The sequence below is a fragment of the Drosophila arizonae genome, chromosome X, assembly GCF_054131065.1.
Source record: "Drosophila arizonae isolate 15081-1271.41 chromosome X, UAZ_ARI_1.0, whole genome shotgun sequence".
Taxonomy (NCBI): Eukaryota; Metazoa; Arthropoda; class Insecta; order Diptera; family Drosophilidae; genus Drosophila; species Drosophila arizonae.
The window spans coordinates 16446301-16464168 of NC_142927.1; the positions used below are offsets into that span (position 1 = coordinate 16446301).

At 40.4% G+C, this 17868-nt stretch overlaps 5 protein-coding genes across 7 annotated transcripts; 3 read left to right on the forward strand and 2 right to left on the reverse strand.

Annotated features, from left to right (window-relative positions):
- Positions 1-1327: 1327 nt before the first annotated feature.
- Positions 1328-8791, reverse strand: LOC108619420 (uncharacterized). Its single transcript, XM_018015988.2, has 3 exons — positions 7898-8791; positions 7536-7793; positions 1328-6417 (listed from the first exon to the last, which is right to left on the reverse strand). The coding sequence occupies exons 1-3, from the start codon at positions 7956-7958 to the stop codon at positions 5294-5296; spliced, it is 1443 nt and encodes a 480-aa protein (XP_017871477.1). The 5' UTR covers positions 7959-8791; the 3' UTR covers positions 1328-5293.
- Positions 1341-3088, forward strand: LOC108619432 (histone H3.3A). Its single transcript, XM_018016010.2, has 2 exons — positions 1341-1622; positions 1696-3088. The coding sequence occupies exons 1-2, from the start codon at positions 1341-1343 to the stop codon at positions 1822-1824; spliced, it is 411 nt and encodes a 136-aa protein (XP_017871499.1). The 3' UTR covers positions 1825-3088.
- Positions 4027-5279, forward strand: LOC108619429 (protein-lysine N-methyltransferase EEF2KMT). The gene is made up of 3 exons (XM_018016003.2): positions 4027-4168; positions 4227-5013; positions 5120-5279. The coding sequence occupies exons 1-3, from the start codon at positions 4094-4096 to the stop codon at positions 5230-5232; spliced, it is 975 nt and encodes a 324-aa protein (XP_017871492.1). The 5' UTR covers positions 4027-4093; the 3' UTR covers positions 5233-5279.
- Positions 8792-9620: 829 nt separating the features above from the next.
- On the forward strand, positions 9621-12539 carry Hs3st-B (Heparan sulfate 3-O sulfotransferase-B). Of its 2 annotated transcripts, none has more exons than XM_018015998.2 (3): positions 9621-10197; positions 10259-10794; positions 11853-12539. In XM_018015998.2, the coding sequence occupies exons 1-3, from the start codon at positions 10054-10056 to the stop codon at positions 12358-12360; spliced, it is 1188 nt and encodes a 395-aa protein (XP_017871487.1). In that variant the 5' UTR covers positions 9621-10053; the 3' UTR covers positions 12361-12539. The 2 variants fall into 2 exon arrangements, with proteins under 2 accessions (XP_017871487.1, XP_017871488.1); XM_018015999.2 differs by having other exon boundaries at positions 9623-10197; positions 10262-10794.
- A 657-nt stretch (positions 12540-13196) lies between these two features.
- Positions 13197-15917, reverse strand: LOC108619418 (glutathione hydrolase 1 proenzyme). Of its 2 annotated transcripts, none has more exons than XM_018015986.2 (5): positions 15702-15917; positions 15516-15642; positions 14607-15462; positions 13971-14164; positions 13197-13911 (listed from the first exon to the last, which is right to left on the reverse strand). In XM_018015986.2, exons 1-5 carry the CDS (start codon positions 15796-15798, stop codon positions 13404-13406), a joined length of 1782 nt encoding a protein of 593 aa, XP_017871475.1. In that variant the 5' UTR covers positions 15799-15917; the 3' UTR covers positions 13197-13403. The 2 variants fall into 2 exon arrangements, with proteins under 2 accessions (XP_017871475.1, XP_089330608.1); XM_089474482.1 differs by having other exon boundaries at positions 14607-15457; positions 15702-15900.
- Positions 15918-17868: the final 1951 nt, after the last annotated feature.

The following is a 17868-nucleotide window of genomic DNA, read 5'->3' on the forward strand; positions in this document are numbered from 1 at the left end:
CGCTTGCACATTTGCTATTCAAATGGGCGCCAAGTTTTTGTTTTCCTTCACATTGCTCTTCTTATGATTGTTATGAAATAAGCATAGCACAAAATGAAGCACCTGCAGCATGCATATATCTGTATGTGGTCCAATTGCATGTATGTGTGTGTGAGTGTGTACGTGTATGTTGATCAAGCATACATACGTTTTGCGATTGGCTAAACATATATGACAGGGGTGTAGATAGCTGAATCCATTTGCAAATTGGGACAATTGCATTTGAAAGTTGTGCATATGTATGCAAATTATATTTTATAGAAATCTAAGTTAAGTCATGCATCAAATGTTGAACAAACAATAAATATAAAATACTAATCTGTAATATGGCAATAAATGGAAAATTCTAGACTATGAGCTAAACAATACGAATATTATGCTCAACCTGAAGGAGGGACTGGTTCCAGTGATATATACGTATATTGTTTGATCTATCTTTAATATGTATAGAACAAGCTACAACTCGATCAATCTATTGATGATTTGCAAACATCAATAGACTTTCAAATTCTGGCAGATCAGTGTGCAAGTTTTCGACCTCAAAAATATCGATGCTTTTTATTTTTTGTTTATGTTTACTCGAGTATCGTAATTTACCGTTTGCTGTGGCCCCCTTAGAAAGTTTTTTTGTGCATGTTTTCCGCGCGACTGCTTTAAGAGTGTGCGTGTGTGTTGCTGTGTTTGTATGCGTGTGGCACGATTTGTAGATCTAAAACTAAAAACTACAACTCATTACTTCAACTTGATTGATTCTGCGCATAAAAAGCAAAACGCAAAATTCACGACGCTCGAGTGGTGGTAGAGCACAAAAGAAAAAGAAATGCAGAGGCCGTGTAAAAAGAGCGATTCATGCCACAAAAAAAAAAAAAAAAAAAAAAAAAGTATGCACTCACACAATGGCTCAAGTGGAGGCACTCAAAGCTGTGGGTTACAGCAGCAACAGCAGAGGATGGCGACGACGACAACGTCGCAATTGAAGTGGAAGTTTTGAAGTGTTCCCAGAAGGCATCCAAGCCGAATGGCTAAGGAAAATGCACAGCGTGAAACTGAACAAAAAGAAAATTTCTGCAGCTGCTGAGAAACGATTTCAACCCTCGCTGCTGATGTCGATGTCGTAGCTTCTGCTGCTGCTGTTGCTGCCTCTGCTGCTGCTGTGGCCTTCGTTGCAGCAACATTTGCCACATTCGTATCAGTTGCGCGCCAGCGCTTCGGCGCTGAGCGTCGCAGAGCTCTAACAGTGACATTCAATGTGTGGTTAATCCATCAATCGAATCCAATCCATCTTGCAGAACTAATTAAGTATGGCACGTACCAAGCAGACCGCCCGTAAATCCACTGGAGGCAAGGCTCCACGCAAGCAGCTGGCCACTAAGGCAGCCCGTAAATCGGCCCCGTCCACAGGTGGTGTTAAGAAGCCCCATCGTTATCGTCCCGGTACAGTAGCTCTGCGTGAGATCCGTCGCTACCAGAAGTCGACCGAGTTGCTCATCCGCAAGTTGCCTTTCCAGCGTTTGGTGCGTGAAATCGCACAGGATTTCAAGACCGATTTGCGTTTCCAGTCGGCCGCTATTGGTGCCTTGCAGGTAATTAATGGCAAACGCTGTTTCAACTAATTAAATTGAAAATTAATATTATGAACCTCTCTCGCGATTGCAGGAAGCCTCTGAAGCCTATTTGGTGGGCTTGTTTGAGGACACCAACTTGTGCGCCATTCACGCCAAGCGTGTCACCATTATGCCCAAGGATATTCAGTTGGCGCGTCGCATCCGCGGCGAGCGTGCTTAAGCGGCAAGAAAGCAAATAATGATAACAAACAACAACAGATTACACAACAAATCACATTCATATTATATATACGTGCATAGTTTGATTAATAGTTTAAAAAAAATTGTCGTCAATTGGAGCTTGATTTCATTTAATATCTTACACAACATAAATATAAAAACTATCTATATATAGAGAGCATTATTATATAACCACACGCATATATAAACATAATCTATGAATATTATAATTAATAACTGTAATACTTATTATTATTATTATTATGATTATATTAGAATTGTACATTAGTTTTTTAAGTTTGTAGATCGCCCGCTGGTCACATTGCGTCGGCAGTCGCCATCAAAACACGAACCTACGGTAGATGCCGTTGCAGCCAGATCGCTGGCATCGGGTCGCCATCTCGAACATCGCCCCTATCTCCAACAGCGCATGCAGCGTGCTGCCACAGGCAGTGTTGAGCTCTAATACGGCAGCGCACAGCAGTCCCCAACATCAACACCAACCAGACAGAACCGAAAGAAGCTGCTGTACGTTCGCCGGCCGCCAAACCAGATCCTTGGGCGAGTGAGAGCAACGCTTCCTGTGGCAGCGCTTAAGCGTTGCATGTGCGGCAAGGTGGCGTGCGCGATGCCAGCGATCGTTGCAACTGTGTTGCGGTTGCCACATGGTGCAACGTGGACAGCGGGCGATCGGGCCAATTGACCAACATCGCAAATTGGCCAACAAACATTTCTTTGAACACATCAGAAATGAGTACACAATAATACTGCATCTATTTTATATAATACTTTATTTTTTTCACACCTTATATATATATATATAAATATAATTTTTTTGAGGAAACAACTTAAATGTGGAAAGAGGCCCATTTGGGCGTGGTAGTTGATTAAATAAGTTTTAGATTTACATGCATTTTATACGTTTAGGCAAAAAAAAGTACAGAAAACAAAAAATACGATAAAACAGAAAACACAATTATAAAAAGAAACAAACCATGCTAAATGACAACATCGTAAAATAGTATAAAATACATTCTCAAAATGTATACAATCTAAATATATATATAAATGTATTACGAATATGATCTATTCTATATATATATACACTTAACTTTACATAAATGTTTATGGAACTTACAAGATATTCATACAATATATAACAGAGAAATAACCCCTCCAATAATGCACTTAAACGTACAGACATTTGCATAGTTTGTTGCATTCAAAACAGAAATACAAAAACAAAAATACATTACAATATAAAACTTGATGTTTTTTTAGCATACAATAGAAATCGTAAAAAAACAACACAAAAACAAAAAAAAGTCCCCAAACAAAAACTTAATAAACGGTTTTTTCTAGAGAAAAAACCAAAAAAAAAAAACACAAATTTGTTTTTCTTGTCTGCGGTACAGTTGCGACAAAACGTTAACTGGCGACGTAACAACTGTATCAATGTGCCTATACATGTGTATGTGTGTGCCTGTAAAGCTGTGCGGGATTGACTGCAGTTATTAAAGAACAGGTGGCGCCATCTATGGTGCGCAAATGTTGCACTATATTCGCTTTTACATGGCCGAACTATGCAGTTTTATGCAGAATTTATAAAAGCTTCTAGTTATACGACGATACAAAGAACATATAGTATAGCATATCTATTTGACCTTGAAAGCTAATCTTATGACAGTATATTTATCTTTACATACATACATTCATACCATACATGTACATATGTACATATGTATGTACATACAGATATTTGTATCTTGACATTTGTAATTCTGTCTGATCTCAAATGAATGCGAGAGCAAGAAATGAGTTGTATTTCAACAATCTAAAACGAATAGGATTAGTCATAACTAAAGTGCTGTAGATAAGAAACTCTTATGATTTGAATGTGGCATTTATAAGCACTTAATTAAAAATGTTACGAGTCAAGTCGACTATCGAATGCTCTATAGCAAGGTATTTTATGTTAAACTATGGTAGTCACCTAAAAAAAAAAACAGTTGCCAAAATACAAATCTAGTGCTTTAAATTAAAATAAGGTTATTTATTATATAGCCAATATTAAAATTTGCAAATTCTCTTTGAAATCTATACGTTATCTTCTACTGTTACCAAGCATGTGAAAAAGTATCGATACTAAGCCTGATAAGTGTATTTAAATAACAGCTGTTGAGTTGCCAGTTGGCCGCAATGATTGGCAGTGCTGCCAGATCGATTCCACACGTTGACTTGCGCATATTGAATTTTTCACATTCGTTAAGATGGAGAGCAACAAGTTCGCCAAACTGCGGCAGCAATTTCTGTGTTGCTATCCCGTCAATAAGATGGCCTGGTCGGTAAGTGGATAACGAGGAATTGTAAATTGGCAATTGTATTGGATTTATTGTCATGTAGACGCTGCAACTGCCGCTGGAACTGGAGGAGCAGCGTGCCTTGATCGCGGCCACCTGTGGCCATCCGCTTAATCAACAGTATCCGGTGCGTCGCAGTTACCAGGAGGCATTCGTTAAGCGTCTGATGCATGTGCTCAAGGATCACGATGAGCTGCACGACGACATCTACAACAGCCTATGTGGCCAGCTGGCCAAAACCTCACTGGATGCAGCGCCAGCCCCTTCCATCTATGCCTATAAGCACTATATGCTGCAATCGGAGGAGCACATCACGCTGCGCGAGTCCACGAGCTTCGTCTGCGAGGGCACCACTGGCCTCTGCACGTGGGAGGCAGCCCTGGCACTGGCCGACTATCTGCTCGAGCATCCGAGCCTACTGGAGGGCAAAAATGTGCTAGAACTTGGAGCGGGCACTGGATTGCTTGGCATTCTGCTCAAGCACAAGGCGCTGAAGCTGCCCGTGGGCCAGGTGGTCATCACCGATGGCAGCAGCGCCTGCGTTAAGCTCATGCAAGAAAATATTTGCTTAAACTTTGAGAATGACAGCGACGAGGCAACGCCAAAGTGTGCCCAGCTGCGTTGGCATGAGGTCAAAGAGTTCCCCTGGTCGCAATACGCTGAACCCGATCTCCTGCTAGCCGCCGATGTCATCTACGATGACACGCAGTTCTCCTCGCTGCTCGCTGCCCTTGACTTTGTCTACGAAATGCGCAGCAATCGCTGCGAGGCTCTGTTGGCCAGCACCGTGCGCAATGTGGATACCCTGCACGATTTCATGGTGCAGCTGGGTGAGTACATATATCATTTGCATCTGTATTTCATTGCTCTTGCCAATCATTTGAATTGATGAATTAATGAGTGCTTTATTTTGTATATTGATTATTTGTCTTGCAGAGCAACATGGATATCAGGTAACGCCCTGTGCCAATGTTTCGTGTTGCAAAAGTCATTTTTGCCGGGACACCACAGCGGCCGTACAAATCGTGTGCATTAAGCGTTTAAACTAATTAGTAATTAAGCAATAGTAACATAAACAACAACAAGAACAATAGAATGAATGAAACTGCATCATTGGCTGATGGTTGGGATCGTGCCATCGTTTAGCCAACGCACATTGAGCTGCTCGATCTGGTGCTTCATGAAGATAATGCCATAGACCTCGTGCTGTATGTCCAGCAGCTTGGAGCGATGGGTGCGCGGCACCTTCATGCCGACGACCAGCGCCAGCAGAGATGTGATTATCATGAAGACAAAGCCCTGGGCAATCAAGGTGCTCTCGTCTTTGGTATAGAAATACGAGTTCTTCACATTGGCCACGAAATAGTAGTAGACGACGCTGGTGCTGACCAGCTTGAGCGTGTAGGAGGCGAAGATGATGCATTCGGTGAAGCGTAGATGCGTCACCTCCAGCAGCACAATCTGGAGGCTCGAATAGCCCAGCCCAAAGAGCACCAGCAGTAGCCAGAAGGTCACCTTCGAGCCGCTCGCCCCATAGATAATCATGGCCAGCATCGTGAGCACCAGCAGCAGCACTTGTGTCGTCACAAAGTGCACCTTGGCGGAGTAGAAGCACAGGCAGATGATGGCCAAAACGCTGCCACCAAAGATGACCCAGAACATGGCATCGATGTTGGCCAAATCATTCAGACGCATCGCATCGTTCAGGGCAAACCAAAAGACCAGAAATATGAAGAGTGCATACTGGATGGCCTCCACAAAGAGCAGCAGCAGCGTCACGTGCCACTGCTGATTCTTGGTCACATAGAAGAACTGCAGCCGCTTGATCACATCCGAGCGTGCCTCGAAGATGCTGCCATTCGCATTGGCAATCCGCAAATCGTTGTCCAGACTGTTGGTCATGTCCACCGTGCCCAGCACGTGCAGCACCTTCAGCCCAACGAGTATGGCCAGCATCACAATTGATATGGACAGATAGGTGGCTGCAAAGTTCACGTAGATGCCATCGGTTAGCTGCTCCGGGGTCGCCACTTGGCCCTTATAGTGCTCCAGATTCTCCACATACTTGGCGCCAATCAAACTCACCGCCGAGGCGATGCCCAGCAGATAGCAGCTGCAGCAGCCAGATATCATCAAGGCGCGGCTGTTTTTCGAGCTGATTGTGTGCAAAAATCCATACCCGGCCACAAAGGTCAAACTGTGCGACACATACGACATATAGGCGCCCACATGATCTGCGATAGAACAATTTCCATTCGATCAGACCGTTGATGCAGCAAGGAGACGAACACATAATTCACATGAGAGTGAAAGCAACAGAGAAAGGGGAAGAAAGAGAGAGAGGGAGATGGGTTATTAGCATACGTCAAGTATATAAATTAACATATAAATTATATGATAAGACATAGTCTATCTATATACAATCTTATTATAATCAATTTATTATTGCATTTGAAACTATTGCCTATTGAGCCATATTTTTTATATACTTATGTACAAGTGTCTAAAGCTTTTATTTGTATTCGTAAAAGCCTTTTATTGTATCTCTAGTTGATTTTATACATGAATTTCGACTAAATCAAAGGAGCCAAATATATATTTTATATACTCTGTAATTCTTCTTAGTAAGAGATATATATATCTAGCTAACTGTAATACTATTATAAGTTTTTATATTAGTTTTTAACTTGCATTTATATTCAGTGCCTTAAAAATTATTATGTACCTATATATTTTTTAAAATTTTTATTATTTTTTTTTAATAAATATTTGTAAAATAATAATTTTAATAATATTTCAGAGTTGGAGTCCAAGATGTAAGATCTTGAAATTTATATGGCCTACAGCTATAGAGCAGCAATATTCCTGAAGCTTTATCCTTTTATAAGAGTTATTATAGTTATTATAAAACGATATGATTTTATAGATGTGTAATAATGTAAATATGTTAAAATATGTATAGAAAAGTTTTGAAACATATTTACAAGATGTCTTTCAAATAATATTAACTTTCTGGCACTTTTTTGAATGAATGACATTTTTGGATTGATCCTTCTTAAAAACTCCATAACGTATATCAGTAAAAATTTTTTTTTTTATTTTTTTTATGTATATGTTAGAAACGTTAAAAATGATCGAGTTATATCAAGTTATAAGAAATTAATTTCAATTTAATAATCTATAAATTGAATATTTATTTCCTCTTTAAAGTAAGAATTGTATTGAAAATATTTCAGTAATGTAAACCAACTCGACCAACTTCTAATGATGAATGATCGAAATTACACAATATATACATAGTATATATCCTATATACACAACTATGTCCCCCGCAATTATAATGAAAACTCACCAAGGCCATCGGCAAAGTAGAAACAACTGGAGATTAGATGGAAGACGCCCGCGACCATGAGGACGAATGGATGCCAGTAGACGATGCAGTGCTTGATATACTTGATGGCCAGAATGCCGGCGGCGCAGAGCAGAGCCAGACAGGCGCCCAGTATCAGGGGGCCATAGTCAATGAGGTCGACGCTCAGATTCCGCTCGGCCACAAAGGAGCAGAGCGTGTAGCCAAAGATCAGACCGCAGGGCAGGAAGCAGAGGCAAACTGCGCAGAAGAATGGAGTGGAAGAAGAATCAGATTAGCCGTGCTTTATATAATGAATCTTCCGGCTGTCGGTTGTCTGCTGTCTGCTGTCTGCTGTCACTCACCCACATAGCTGGGGGCGTATTTGAAAAATTTGTGCACACATGTGCTCCATAAATTCGTCATTTTCGTGCAAAATTTGTTCGATATGCGTGACTGTCTAATGCATAATTGTTAAGTCGATATACTAATTTAATTGTTTTTCTATTGGCTATTGTTCCGCTGTGGGCCAGCTAATGCCAGCGTCGACGATTGAAGCGCGAGTGAGCCCAGTTAGTCAAGTGTCAAATCAGTCGTCGTTGATTCCTCTGATTAGATAAGGTCACACAATGAGGCAGCACCTGCATGATGACTAATCCCCAACTAGAATGATATAGGGGCCCCGACGTGGATAAACAGATGCCAACGTTCACTGATAACGGGACAGTTGAGCAGCTTTCCAATTCAAATTTATTAACAGTTGCCTCACAAGAAAGAGCGAGAGAGCGCGCGTATGTCTGTGTGTGTGTGTGAGAGAGAGGGCGACAAGTGAAAAGCTTCGAAGCAGCTGATAATTAGCTTAATCTCTTTTATTTCCTTGGCTCTAGCTCTGATAATGCCCGTAAGCAATGGCAGCTAAAAGCTCCCCCGAGAGCGTGTAAAGTGTGCGCCGCTTAAGTGGCACAAAAGCCCACCTAAGCGCCCATTCACCCATCAACATCTGCTCCCATCTGTGTGGGCCCCAACGGGTGGGTGGGCGCTTGTTTAGGGGGCTTTATCAGTTTGTTTACTTTTGAGCACAAGCTCGCTCAAGGGTTGCACATGAGAGACACATTGAGAGAGAGGGAGAGAGAGAGAGAGAGACTGCAGGTATATAAAATAACAAGATTGTCTCAAGTTTTAGCAACTCTCTCTGATATTAATAATGAAATATTTTAAGCTATATAAAACAAATAATTACATTGAAAAAGTAGTTATTCATTAATACGAATTATTTTTATATCTACAAATTTTTTATCTAAAAGTCCTGGAAATTGTTTATAAAAAATTTATGAAGTATTGTATAAATATTTAAGTTATATTCTTAGATTTTCAATTTCGATTCTAAATAATAAGATGAAATAAATATTGCCGATTCTGATGATAGATTAATGCGAGCATGAAAACCGATAACAGAGTGAGAGAGAGAGAGAGAGAGAGAGAGAGAGAGAGAGAGAAAGAAAGAGAGAGAGAGACAGAGATAATAGAAGAATAAAAAATGTCAAGAGATGAGAAGAAGAACCTCAGACAAGATAAACAATGAAAGTATAGCAAACAAGATAAAAGTATAGAACATAAGCAGAAAATTAGTAAAAACAATTGAACTGATAAGAGCAAAACCTTGAAAATGAGAAGTATCGATAAGGTTGATATTCTTTGCGATTTCTTAACAAAACTTTCTTATATACATACATGCGCATACATATTTATATATAAATTGAATTGCAATCTTATCAATATCCGATTTTCATAATTTCTAGCATCACAAAGCTACAGGAAATTCATGAATTTATATATATGTATAAACGTATATCTGGAAGCTAAAAAAAAATTATATACTTTAATTTTAAAATGTCATTAAATTGTCATTAAATGATTGGCAGTCATATAAACAATAATAAATAGCTAGCAAAACTCTGTGACGTCATGGACTAGTCGAAAAAACTGTTGCCTACCTTTTGGGGCAGACAAAGGACCAAGTGCAAATGCAACAAGACATACAAGTCATATAGAGAAACCAGGTGAGAGAGAGAGAGACAGATGGCGAGAGTAAGAGATGGCCAGAGATAGAGAGCGAGTGAGAGCTTGCGTTTGCGCTTCTGACCCCAGCAGGCGACCCAGTAACAAGGACTTTGTTTCCTTTGCCCGCCTGCTATCACTTCCGGAATTTTGCTGCGCCGAACAACAACACCAGAAACTTTGCATACGACTGTCGTGGCGAACGGTGCAGGTGAATTCGTTGGTCACTGAATGATGGTTATCGCATTGTAGGATCCTGAATGCTGCCGCTGGGCTGTAGCCAATCCTGATCTATACGAATCATGGCACCAAATTCTATACAAAGCGGCTAACTGGCCAACGGCTCTGTGTCTGTGTCTCTGTGCGAGTGAGTGTTTGTGTATATTTGCGTACCGGTGTGGTAGTGTGTGTGTGTGCGTAGGCGTAAGTGGCCGTGTGTGTGTGTGTGTGTGTGTGCAGCGCAATGTATGTAAGCATCTGGTGCCATAGCTTGAACCTAAGCAGCCGCAGCCTGGCCATTGTCCTGGTGGTCTGCGTGACGCTCGTCTACTTCTCGTACAGCTTCAATGCCTGCCTCCTGGCCAGCATCAGTCGCACCCTGCAGCAGGTGAGTCTCGCTGCAGATTGGAAAATCTCTACAGCTGAGTATTTCTTGGCCTTTTCTCTAGCAGAGCAACCTACGCAATTTGCTGACGCTGCAGCAGCGCAACGCTAGCAGCGCAGCCGAGGCCAACAGAGTCACCAATACCAGCAGAAGCGCCAATGGCAACTCCAGCTCTAGCACCAGCGCTAGCCCCAGCTCCAACTCCAGCTCCAGCTCCAGCTCTAGCTCCAGCTCCAGTACGACTGCTCTCTTGAATAGCACCGTTAGCAATGGCGTTACCAGCGTCGATGGCGCGCCCAAGTATCAAATGCTGCGCCAGCAGGGCCTGCGTCCCTCTCGCCATCTGCCCGACACGCTGATCATCGGCGTGAAAAAGAGCGGCACGAGGGCCTTGCTGGAGTTCATACGGCTGCATCCGGATGTGCGCGCCGCCGGCTCCGAGGTGCACTTCTTCGACAGGCACTACCAGCGCGGACTGCGCTGGTATCGCCACCACATGCCCTACACCATCGAGGGCCAAATCACCATGGAGAAGACGCCCAGCTACTTTGTCACCAAGGAGGTGCCGCAGCGCGTTTACCATATGAACACGGCCACCAAGTGAGTGCTGAGACTGTAGGTCTCCTCAAAAACAAATGAATTATATATTTGTGGTATATATGGAAAATGTAGTATATAGTATATACTGGGAGAGAGTGGGTCTAATATGATGATGCCAATAGTTTTCGAAGCACTGATTTGCCTTCTTGCTGAAAACATCATAATATTTGGCAAATGAATTTTAAAGTATTTAAAACCCTCTCTGAAAAGCTTCAGCAGTCAATGATTTCATATATTATATGTAGGATTCTTTGGATTATGTGCAAGTCCACATTTTTCTAAAAGCTATGCTTTGGGACTTTTATCTATAGTATATATACATATATATAGTCCATTGATCCATGATATGATATAGATTACCAATCAAATTAAACATGTTTCCTGTGGAATTTCAATTTCTTCCTTTGAGAATGTCCATATAACAATTGTTTTGTCTTTTATGGAGATTCGCAACATTTGTTATGCAATATTTAAAAATTTTTTTAGAATGGAGTTCGAATTATCAAAAATTGATTAAACATAGCTAAGAGTCTATATTTTACATGATAAATGTGTTTGAAGCATCGTAAATAACTGTTGACCGATGTCTACGAATAAGTGTCTTATTAATACTCTGAGAAAAAGAGAGCATATTGAGCAACCGAAGTTTTTTGAGTACTACTAGCTTACACATACTAAGTTCGAATTCAGTACGAACATCAATCGCATCGCTCCCTAACCGATGTTCGTTAGAAGATCAGCACACGAATAGTTCAGTCCAAAGCGCTCAGGAGAAAAAAAAAGGAACGAATAGAACCGAAGATTCTTACACAGAGCGACATTCTACATAGATTTAGTCAGTATAGTAAATAAAGTATGTTTCCTGTAGTCTCTGAAATAAAAGTTCAGTACACAGAATTAGAAATCCTTCCTATAGAAATCAAAAATCGTCTAAGACAAAATTAGTTCTTTGTAAACGAGCTAGCACTAAGCACAACGATATATATATTATATATGTATATGTAATTATACCCAAAAGTTTTTCTCTCTTTCTTTCTCTGCCTCCCTTTTCCATCTAGACTCTTAATTGTGGTGCGAGATCCGGTGACTCGCGCCATCTCGGACTATACGCAGGCGGCTAGCAAGAAGGCGGACATGAAGCGCTTCGAGCAGCTGGCCTTTGTGAACGGCAGCTACTCGGTGGTGGACACCAATTGGGGACCGGTCAAGATTGGCGTCTATGCGCGCTATTTGGAGCACTGGCTGCTGTACTTTCCGCTGTCGCAGCTGCTCTTCATTAGCGGCGAGCGGTTGATCATGGATCCGGCCTATGAGATTGGGCGTGTTCAGGACTTTTTGGGTCTGAAGCGTGTGGTGACCGAGAAGCATTTCTATTTCAATGCCACCAAAGGATTTCCCTGTCTATTCAAATCGGAGGCACGATCCACGCCCCATTGCCTGGGCAAGACCAAGGGTAGGAATCATCCGCATATCGATGCCAATGCAATTGAACGGCTACGGGAGTTTTATAGGCCGTTCAATAATAAGTTTTATCAACTGACTGGCATTAACTTTGCTTGGCCCTAAACGTGAGACAGAGAGAGAGAGAGAGAGAGAGAGAGAGAGAGAGAGAGAGAGAGAGAGAGAGAGGGAGAGAGAGATGTTGTTGCTGCGGTATTTGGCAACAGACTGATATTGTTGATTGCATTTTTTTATACATACCATTGTTCTTATACATAGAAGATATATACACCCAATTATATATACATACATACATATATAGTATTTGCATGGCTATGCAGTGAGAAAGATACGTTACGTAATCCTGTGACGTCAGTGCTCAATTAAATGCAACAATACAACAGACAAATCGAACAATACTCACACTACTAAACGGTTCCTTCTCTCAACGCACACGCACACACACACACACTAATACACTGCAACAACTACAAAATCCTACTATATACATGCATACATGCATATATACGTACATATATGAACGCATAGACAAATAGAGCTTAATATGAATTCCTACAGAGTATGAGCAGCTAATTGAACAGAGAGCTACGCCTCCACATCCTAATCTAATTAATTATGAAATATGAAATACATATAAATGAAATGTACTGATAGCATTCGATTAGGCACAGCACATGCACACACATAATCCCTACATTTAAATGATATGCAATTTATACATACATACTTACAAACATACATATATACAACTACAAGTACATCTACATCTACATCATCATATATATATATATATTGACATATATTATATATATGCATAGCTCAAGATCTAAATTGCATGTTACGAAATGGCCTAGCTGAACAAATTTCAATTATTACAATTTAATAAAAGTATTTGATAAAAAATTAAAGAATATTTTTGATGTTGAGTTCTGGAGATGCTGTTTCATATGATAATTTATATATATTCACATATATATCAAACAAGCTACCTTATAGAGCTATAAAGCTATTCGAAACAAATTCATTTCGTACGACTTTCAAAACTGTTTTAGTTATAGGTTTTACTACAATCATTTCAATTTGATATATTCTAAGGCTCTCATATAAGAATATCATCTGTTAGCATCTATTAGCATCTGCTGTCTTGCTTAAAATCCAGCGACACCACCAATTTTACGATAGTCCGAATTGATGGTAACGCTCTCGTTATCCTGGGCAATGCCACAAATGACGGAGCCACGATTGCGATAGCGTTCGCATTGATGTCCTTTGGCCAAGAGACTGTGCACGTGTGCCTGCAGCATGCCGTATTCATACTGCAGCACGTTGGGCAGCATCTGATGATGGAATCGGCTGGCATCGATGGCCGTCTTGATGCTCGCCCGTTGCCAAAGTATGCGAACTAGCAGAGGTACAAGAGCCGATATGATCTTTGTGCCACCAGCTGCGCCAACAACCAAACGAACTTGTCCGCTCGAACGCTCCGTAACAATGATCGGGCACATTGAGGACATGGGACGGGCTGCTGCTGTTATCATATTCGTGCCATCGATATACGGCAAATCGAAGTAGTTCTTTAGCTGCTTCATGGAGAAGTCCGACATGGCGTTGTTGAACAGCACGCCCGTGCGTTTGCCCATGCGCCCGCTGCCGAAACTGCCAAGGAGATATGAGTATGAGATAGTCTTCTAATTTAGATAGATCGGTATACTTACTAAAAGTTAATGGAACTGGTTACCGAAACAGCGTCATTATTGTGCAATATCGAAATATGCGAGGTGCCATGCTCATCACGTGGCTGTATATCGCCAGATGCTCCATAATGCTCCGAGTTGTTATAGGTTCTAGCATCATCTATCAGCTGGGCAATGCGGGCGGCAAACCTTGGGCTTGTCAGCTTCGCTAGCAGCTGGAAGGCAAATGTTAGATGAGTAATATTTTGCATAATTGAGAGACATATATGGTATGGATAATAGATATATGATAAGTTCTATATGAGAACAAAGATTTACTTATCTATATTATTTAATGTTATTCTCTATTTACCATATAGCTAGAAACTATTTTATTATACCATTGATAACTAAGAACTTCGACTATACTAATACTGGGCTATCTATACAAGCACTAAACCTTCAAGACTCGGCCACTTAGGCATCTGATCTATTTTGAACAGTGCCTATCAATAGACACACAAATATGTATTTTGTTAAGAAATGTTTTCACAAAGTTTCCTAGCTCATAAAATGAACAGAGATAGATGAAATACTATTGTGATCCCACAAGAAAGAAAGAGATAAAAGAATAGATCTATCTCTCTCTTATGCGTGAATCAGTAAGATATTACTCACCTCTTCATCAGCTTTATCGTCCAATCGCCAGCGCTGCACAAAGCCAAATTTAAAGGCCTCTACAATGCGATGGATTGCCAAAGCATCTAAATCGTCGCCTGCTGCAAAGTCCGCTCGATAGGCATGCAGTATGTTCATGATGAGGCCAAGGATGTGACCGCTGCCTGGTGGCGGCGTCAGGTGCAAATCATACTCATCCAAGGGTATGACTAACGAATCCCTTAGCTCAGCTTGGGCGTGCCTCAAGTCTTCCTTGGTTATGGCGCTGCCCATGTCCTGCAAGTCGGCGTGCAGCCTTGCCAGCAGCGTGCCTTTGTAGAGGCTGCGCGGTCCTGCTACAGATATTTGCGCATACGTATCGCACAGCTGCTTCGGCGGCTGGATGTGACGGCCAATGGGCCAGAACTGATTTGTCGCCGGATCCACAAACATTTGACGCAACAATGCGTTGCTTTTGATCATGTCCGCATTCAATATGAGCGCATCGTACTGATGCTTGTAGAGCGAATAACCGCTGTGGCATAGGGAGAGCGTTGGCCGAACCAATTCCGACCAGGACAGCTTGCCAAAACGCTCGTGGGCCAAGGCATAGCCCAACAGTTCGGTGGGCACAGCAATAGACCTGCCGGACTGCTTTAACTGCTGTTCGCTCACCATAGTCGTAAAGTTGTCCGCATGCAGAGAGCGCGGTGCCATCTCCCGACCTAGGATCGTATATGCCCGTCGCTCGCTGTGCATATAAATGTTCATAATCATGCCGCCGCCGAGGCCCATGCTTTGCATACCAATGAGTCCGTTGCAGAGCAAGGCAGCTAGTGCAGCATCCACCACAGAGCCTCCAAGTAGCAGTGCTTCTCTATTAAAGAATACATGAGCACGGGGAATTGTATAACTTATAGAGCCCCATACCTGGCCATCTGACTGCAGGCATCATTATCTGTGGCTATGCCAGCCCGCTTGAAGCGGTGCAGCGGGGAGCTGGAGGGCGGCAGAGGTTCCTCAGGGTCTGGTGGAGTTCTCGCTGCATTTCGTTTGCCTGGCATAGAAATGATTAAGTATTTGAATATTCATTTACTCAATATTTTCTATATTCACCGCTCCTTGCCGCAGGACTATATGCATATATCGCAATCAACACACAAACAAAGGCCAAGCCCAGCACAACTCGATTAAATATCCATTGCCAGTGCATAGCGCTTTAGTTTATTCATACTTTCATTCACATTTTATTGCAATTTGTTGCATTTTGTGTTTGTTCTCCACTCTACTCTAAATGTAAATAACACACTGTTAACCATCGACTTATCGATATTTGAAGTTAGTAATCACAAAAAAGTACTCATTCAATGAACAATCGATGCTTTTGGCGGTATTTTTTGAGATTCAAATTTAAATGAAGAAAATTAAAAAACTTAATTGCAAAACTAAAACTATGCGAAATGTATAGATGAACTGCATACAAAGAAAATTAAATAAATAAATTAAAATAATAAATATATTGCGAAAGTATTCTACAGTATAGGTAATAATATAGTTGATAGAAAACTATTTAACAAAATGTATAAATAAATTGAACACAAAAAAAAAAAAAAAAAAAAAAAAATAATAATAATAATAAATACATAAAAACGTATATATATATTGCAAAAGTATATATAATATATAATAATATAATTGATAGAAAAATGTTTTTTTATATATGAATTGCATACAAAAAAAAAATAAAATAAAATAAAAATAAAAATAAAAAAATAATAAATAAATAATAAATAAATAAAAAAATAGTAATAATAAAAATAAAAAAAATTAGTAAATAAATAAAAAATAAATAAATAAATAAAAGAAAATAAAATAAATAAATAAATAAAAATGTATATTTATTCCAAAAGTATACTGTAGTATAGGTAATAATATAACATATAGTTTTATTTAAAAAAAAGTTGCTTATTATATATTATATAGTAATCTGTATTTATTATATATCAATCTCTCTGCACATTTGCTTCAGAATATAGTAATATTAAATTCAAGGCATTTATATTCACTGTTGGCATGATTTGAAGGCACTTTTATTCGTACTCCATAATGAAGTTTTACTATTAAAAATAAAAAAGTTTTTGCCAGGAGCTCCATAGCTGTAAATTTAATCTAGAACACAATCTACTTTTTTCTGCTTTGTAGTTGCAAGAGTAACTGCAAGAGTCTGCTTGCAAGAATATTGAAGAAAGAAGAAAGAACATCTACATTTACATCTCCATATACATATATATATACATTAAAATTTTTTATTTTTATATATAATTGAAGTCGTGACGATATTAAACGCTGTCAGTTGGCGGACACTTAATAAATAAAAGTTATGGCACCTTTTGTAATTGGATTTTCTTTGGTCACCAGCGTTGCCAGCGTTTCCCATATTCGCAAGAATTGTAATTGATTTGTGCATCCGCTTGCCGTAGAGCAAATCTGCAAAATATTCACATTACATACATACATACATGCATGTGTACATATACATATATGAGATTGTATTTAAGTACATACAAATCAACACGAGTGTGAATGAAAATTTAAAAGCCATAAATCTTGCGTTTTTATATCGCACTAGCGTGGCAATCAAATTAACTGAGCAGAAGAGCTTCATCAAACAGGAAGAGGAGACGGTCCGGTTCGTTGATCGTTCGGCTCATCTGGGATTGCAATGGATGAATGAAACTCTCCCCTCTCTGTCTCTCCCTCTCTCTCTGCCTCTTTCTGTGCGTGTGTGTGTGTGTGTGAAGATTGGAATTGGTTGGCATCTCGTCTGCCAGCATGGCTAACTAATTCCAGCACGCGTCTCAAACAACTCTCGCATGTATGACGAAATGTACACGCCAAATGCCTCTATCATGGCACCTGTCAGACGTCAGCGACGGCTTAACAGCTTAAATGACTCAACCGGCAATGCACAGAGATAGAGTGTGAGTGTGACTGTGTGTGTGTGTGTGTGAGAGAGAGGGTGGGAGAGGAAGCAGGAGGTAGCTGCTGCTCCAGATTGTCAGCCTCGTCAACACCTTGGCAGCGACAACAACTCAACCCAACATAATTTGCCTCAAGTATTTGTATGTGATGTAGTATTTATTTTTAATAACACTCTGCAGCAAAATTATTGAAGATGAGTGGGCTTTGTATTATTATATCTATATGATATAGATCTATATGCATATGATGCAGACACCCTTTGGGTGTCTCTTAGTAACAACTGTAGATTCTTTCTCTCTCA

What these genes read in the sequence shown, in the direction of transcription:
- LOC108619432 (XM_018016010.2), top strand. Translation starts at nt 1,341, where the DNA reads ATGGCACGTACCAAGCAGACCGCCCGTAAATCCACTGGAGGCAAGGCT. An exon ending in CCGCTATTGGTGCCTTGCAG is followed by an intron (nt 1,623 to 1,695) that starts GTAATTAATGGC and finishes TCGCGATTGCAG; the next exon opens with GAAGCCTCTGAAGCCTATTT.
- LOC108619429 (XM_018016003.2), top strand. Translation starts at nt 4,094, where the DNA reads ATGGAGAGCAACAAGTTCGCCAAACTGCGGCAGCAATTTCTGTGTTGC. An exon ending in TCAATAAGATGGCCTGGTCG is followed by an intron (nt 4,169 to 4,226) that starts GTAAGTGGATAA and finishes ATTGTCATGTAG; the next exon opens with ACGCTGCAACTGCCGCTGGA. An exon ending in CGATTTCATGGTGCAGCTGG is followed by an intron (nt 5,014 to 5,119) that starts GTGAGTACATAT and finishes TTTGTCTTGCAG; the next exon opens with AGCAACATGGATATCAGGTA.
- LOC108619420 (XM_018015988.2), bottom strand. Translation starts at nt 7,958, where the DNA reads ATGACGAATTTATGGAGCACATGTGTGCACAAATTTTTCAAATACGCC. An exon ending in ATACGCCCCCAGCTATGTGG is followed by an intron (nt 7,794 to 7,897) that starts GTGAGTGACAGC and finishes TCTTCTGCGCAG; the next exon opens with TTTGCCTCTGCTTCCTGCCC. An exon ending in CTACTTTGCCGATGGCCTTG is followed by an intron (nt 6,418 to 7,535) that starts GTGAGTTTTCAT and finishes GTTCTATCGCAG; the next exon opens with ATCATGTGGGCGCCTATATG.
- Hs3st-B (XM_018015998.2), top strand. Translation starts at nt 10,054, where the DNA reads ATGTATGTAAGCATCTGGTGCCATAGCTTGAACCTAAGCAGCCGCAGC. An exon ending in TCAGTCGCACCCTGCAGCAG is followed by an intron (nt 10,198 to 10,258) that starts GTGAGTCTCGCT and finishes CCTTTTCTCTAG; the next exon opens with CAGAGCAACCTACGCAATTT. An exon ending in CATATGAACACGGCCACCAA is followed by an intron (nt 10,795 to 11,852) that starts GTGAGTGCTGAG and finishes TTTTCCATCTAG; the next exon opens with ACTCTTAATTGTGGTGCGAG.
- LOC108619418 (XM_018015986.2), bottom strand. Translation starts at nt 15,798, where the DNA reads ATGCACTGGCAATGGATATTTAATCGAGTTGTGCTGGGCTTGGCCTTT. An exon ending in GCCTGCAGTCAGATGGCCAG is followed by an intron (nt 15,463 to 15,515) that starts GTATGGGGCTCT and finishes ATTCTTTAATAG; the next exon opens with AGAAGCACTGCTACTTGGAG. An exon ending in ACGATAAAGCTGATGAAGAG is followed by an intron (nt 14,165 to 14,606) that starts GTGAGTAATATC and finishes TTTGCCTTCCAG; the next exon opens with CTGCTAGCGAAGCTGACAAG.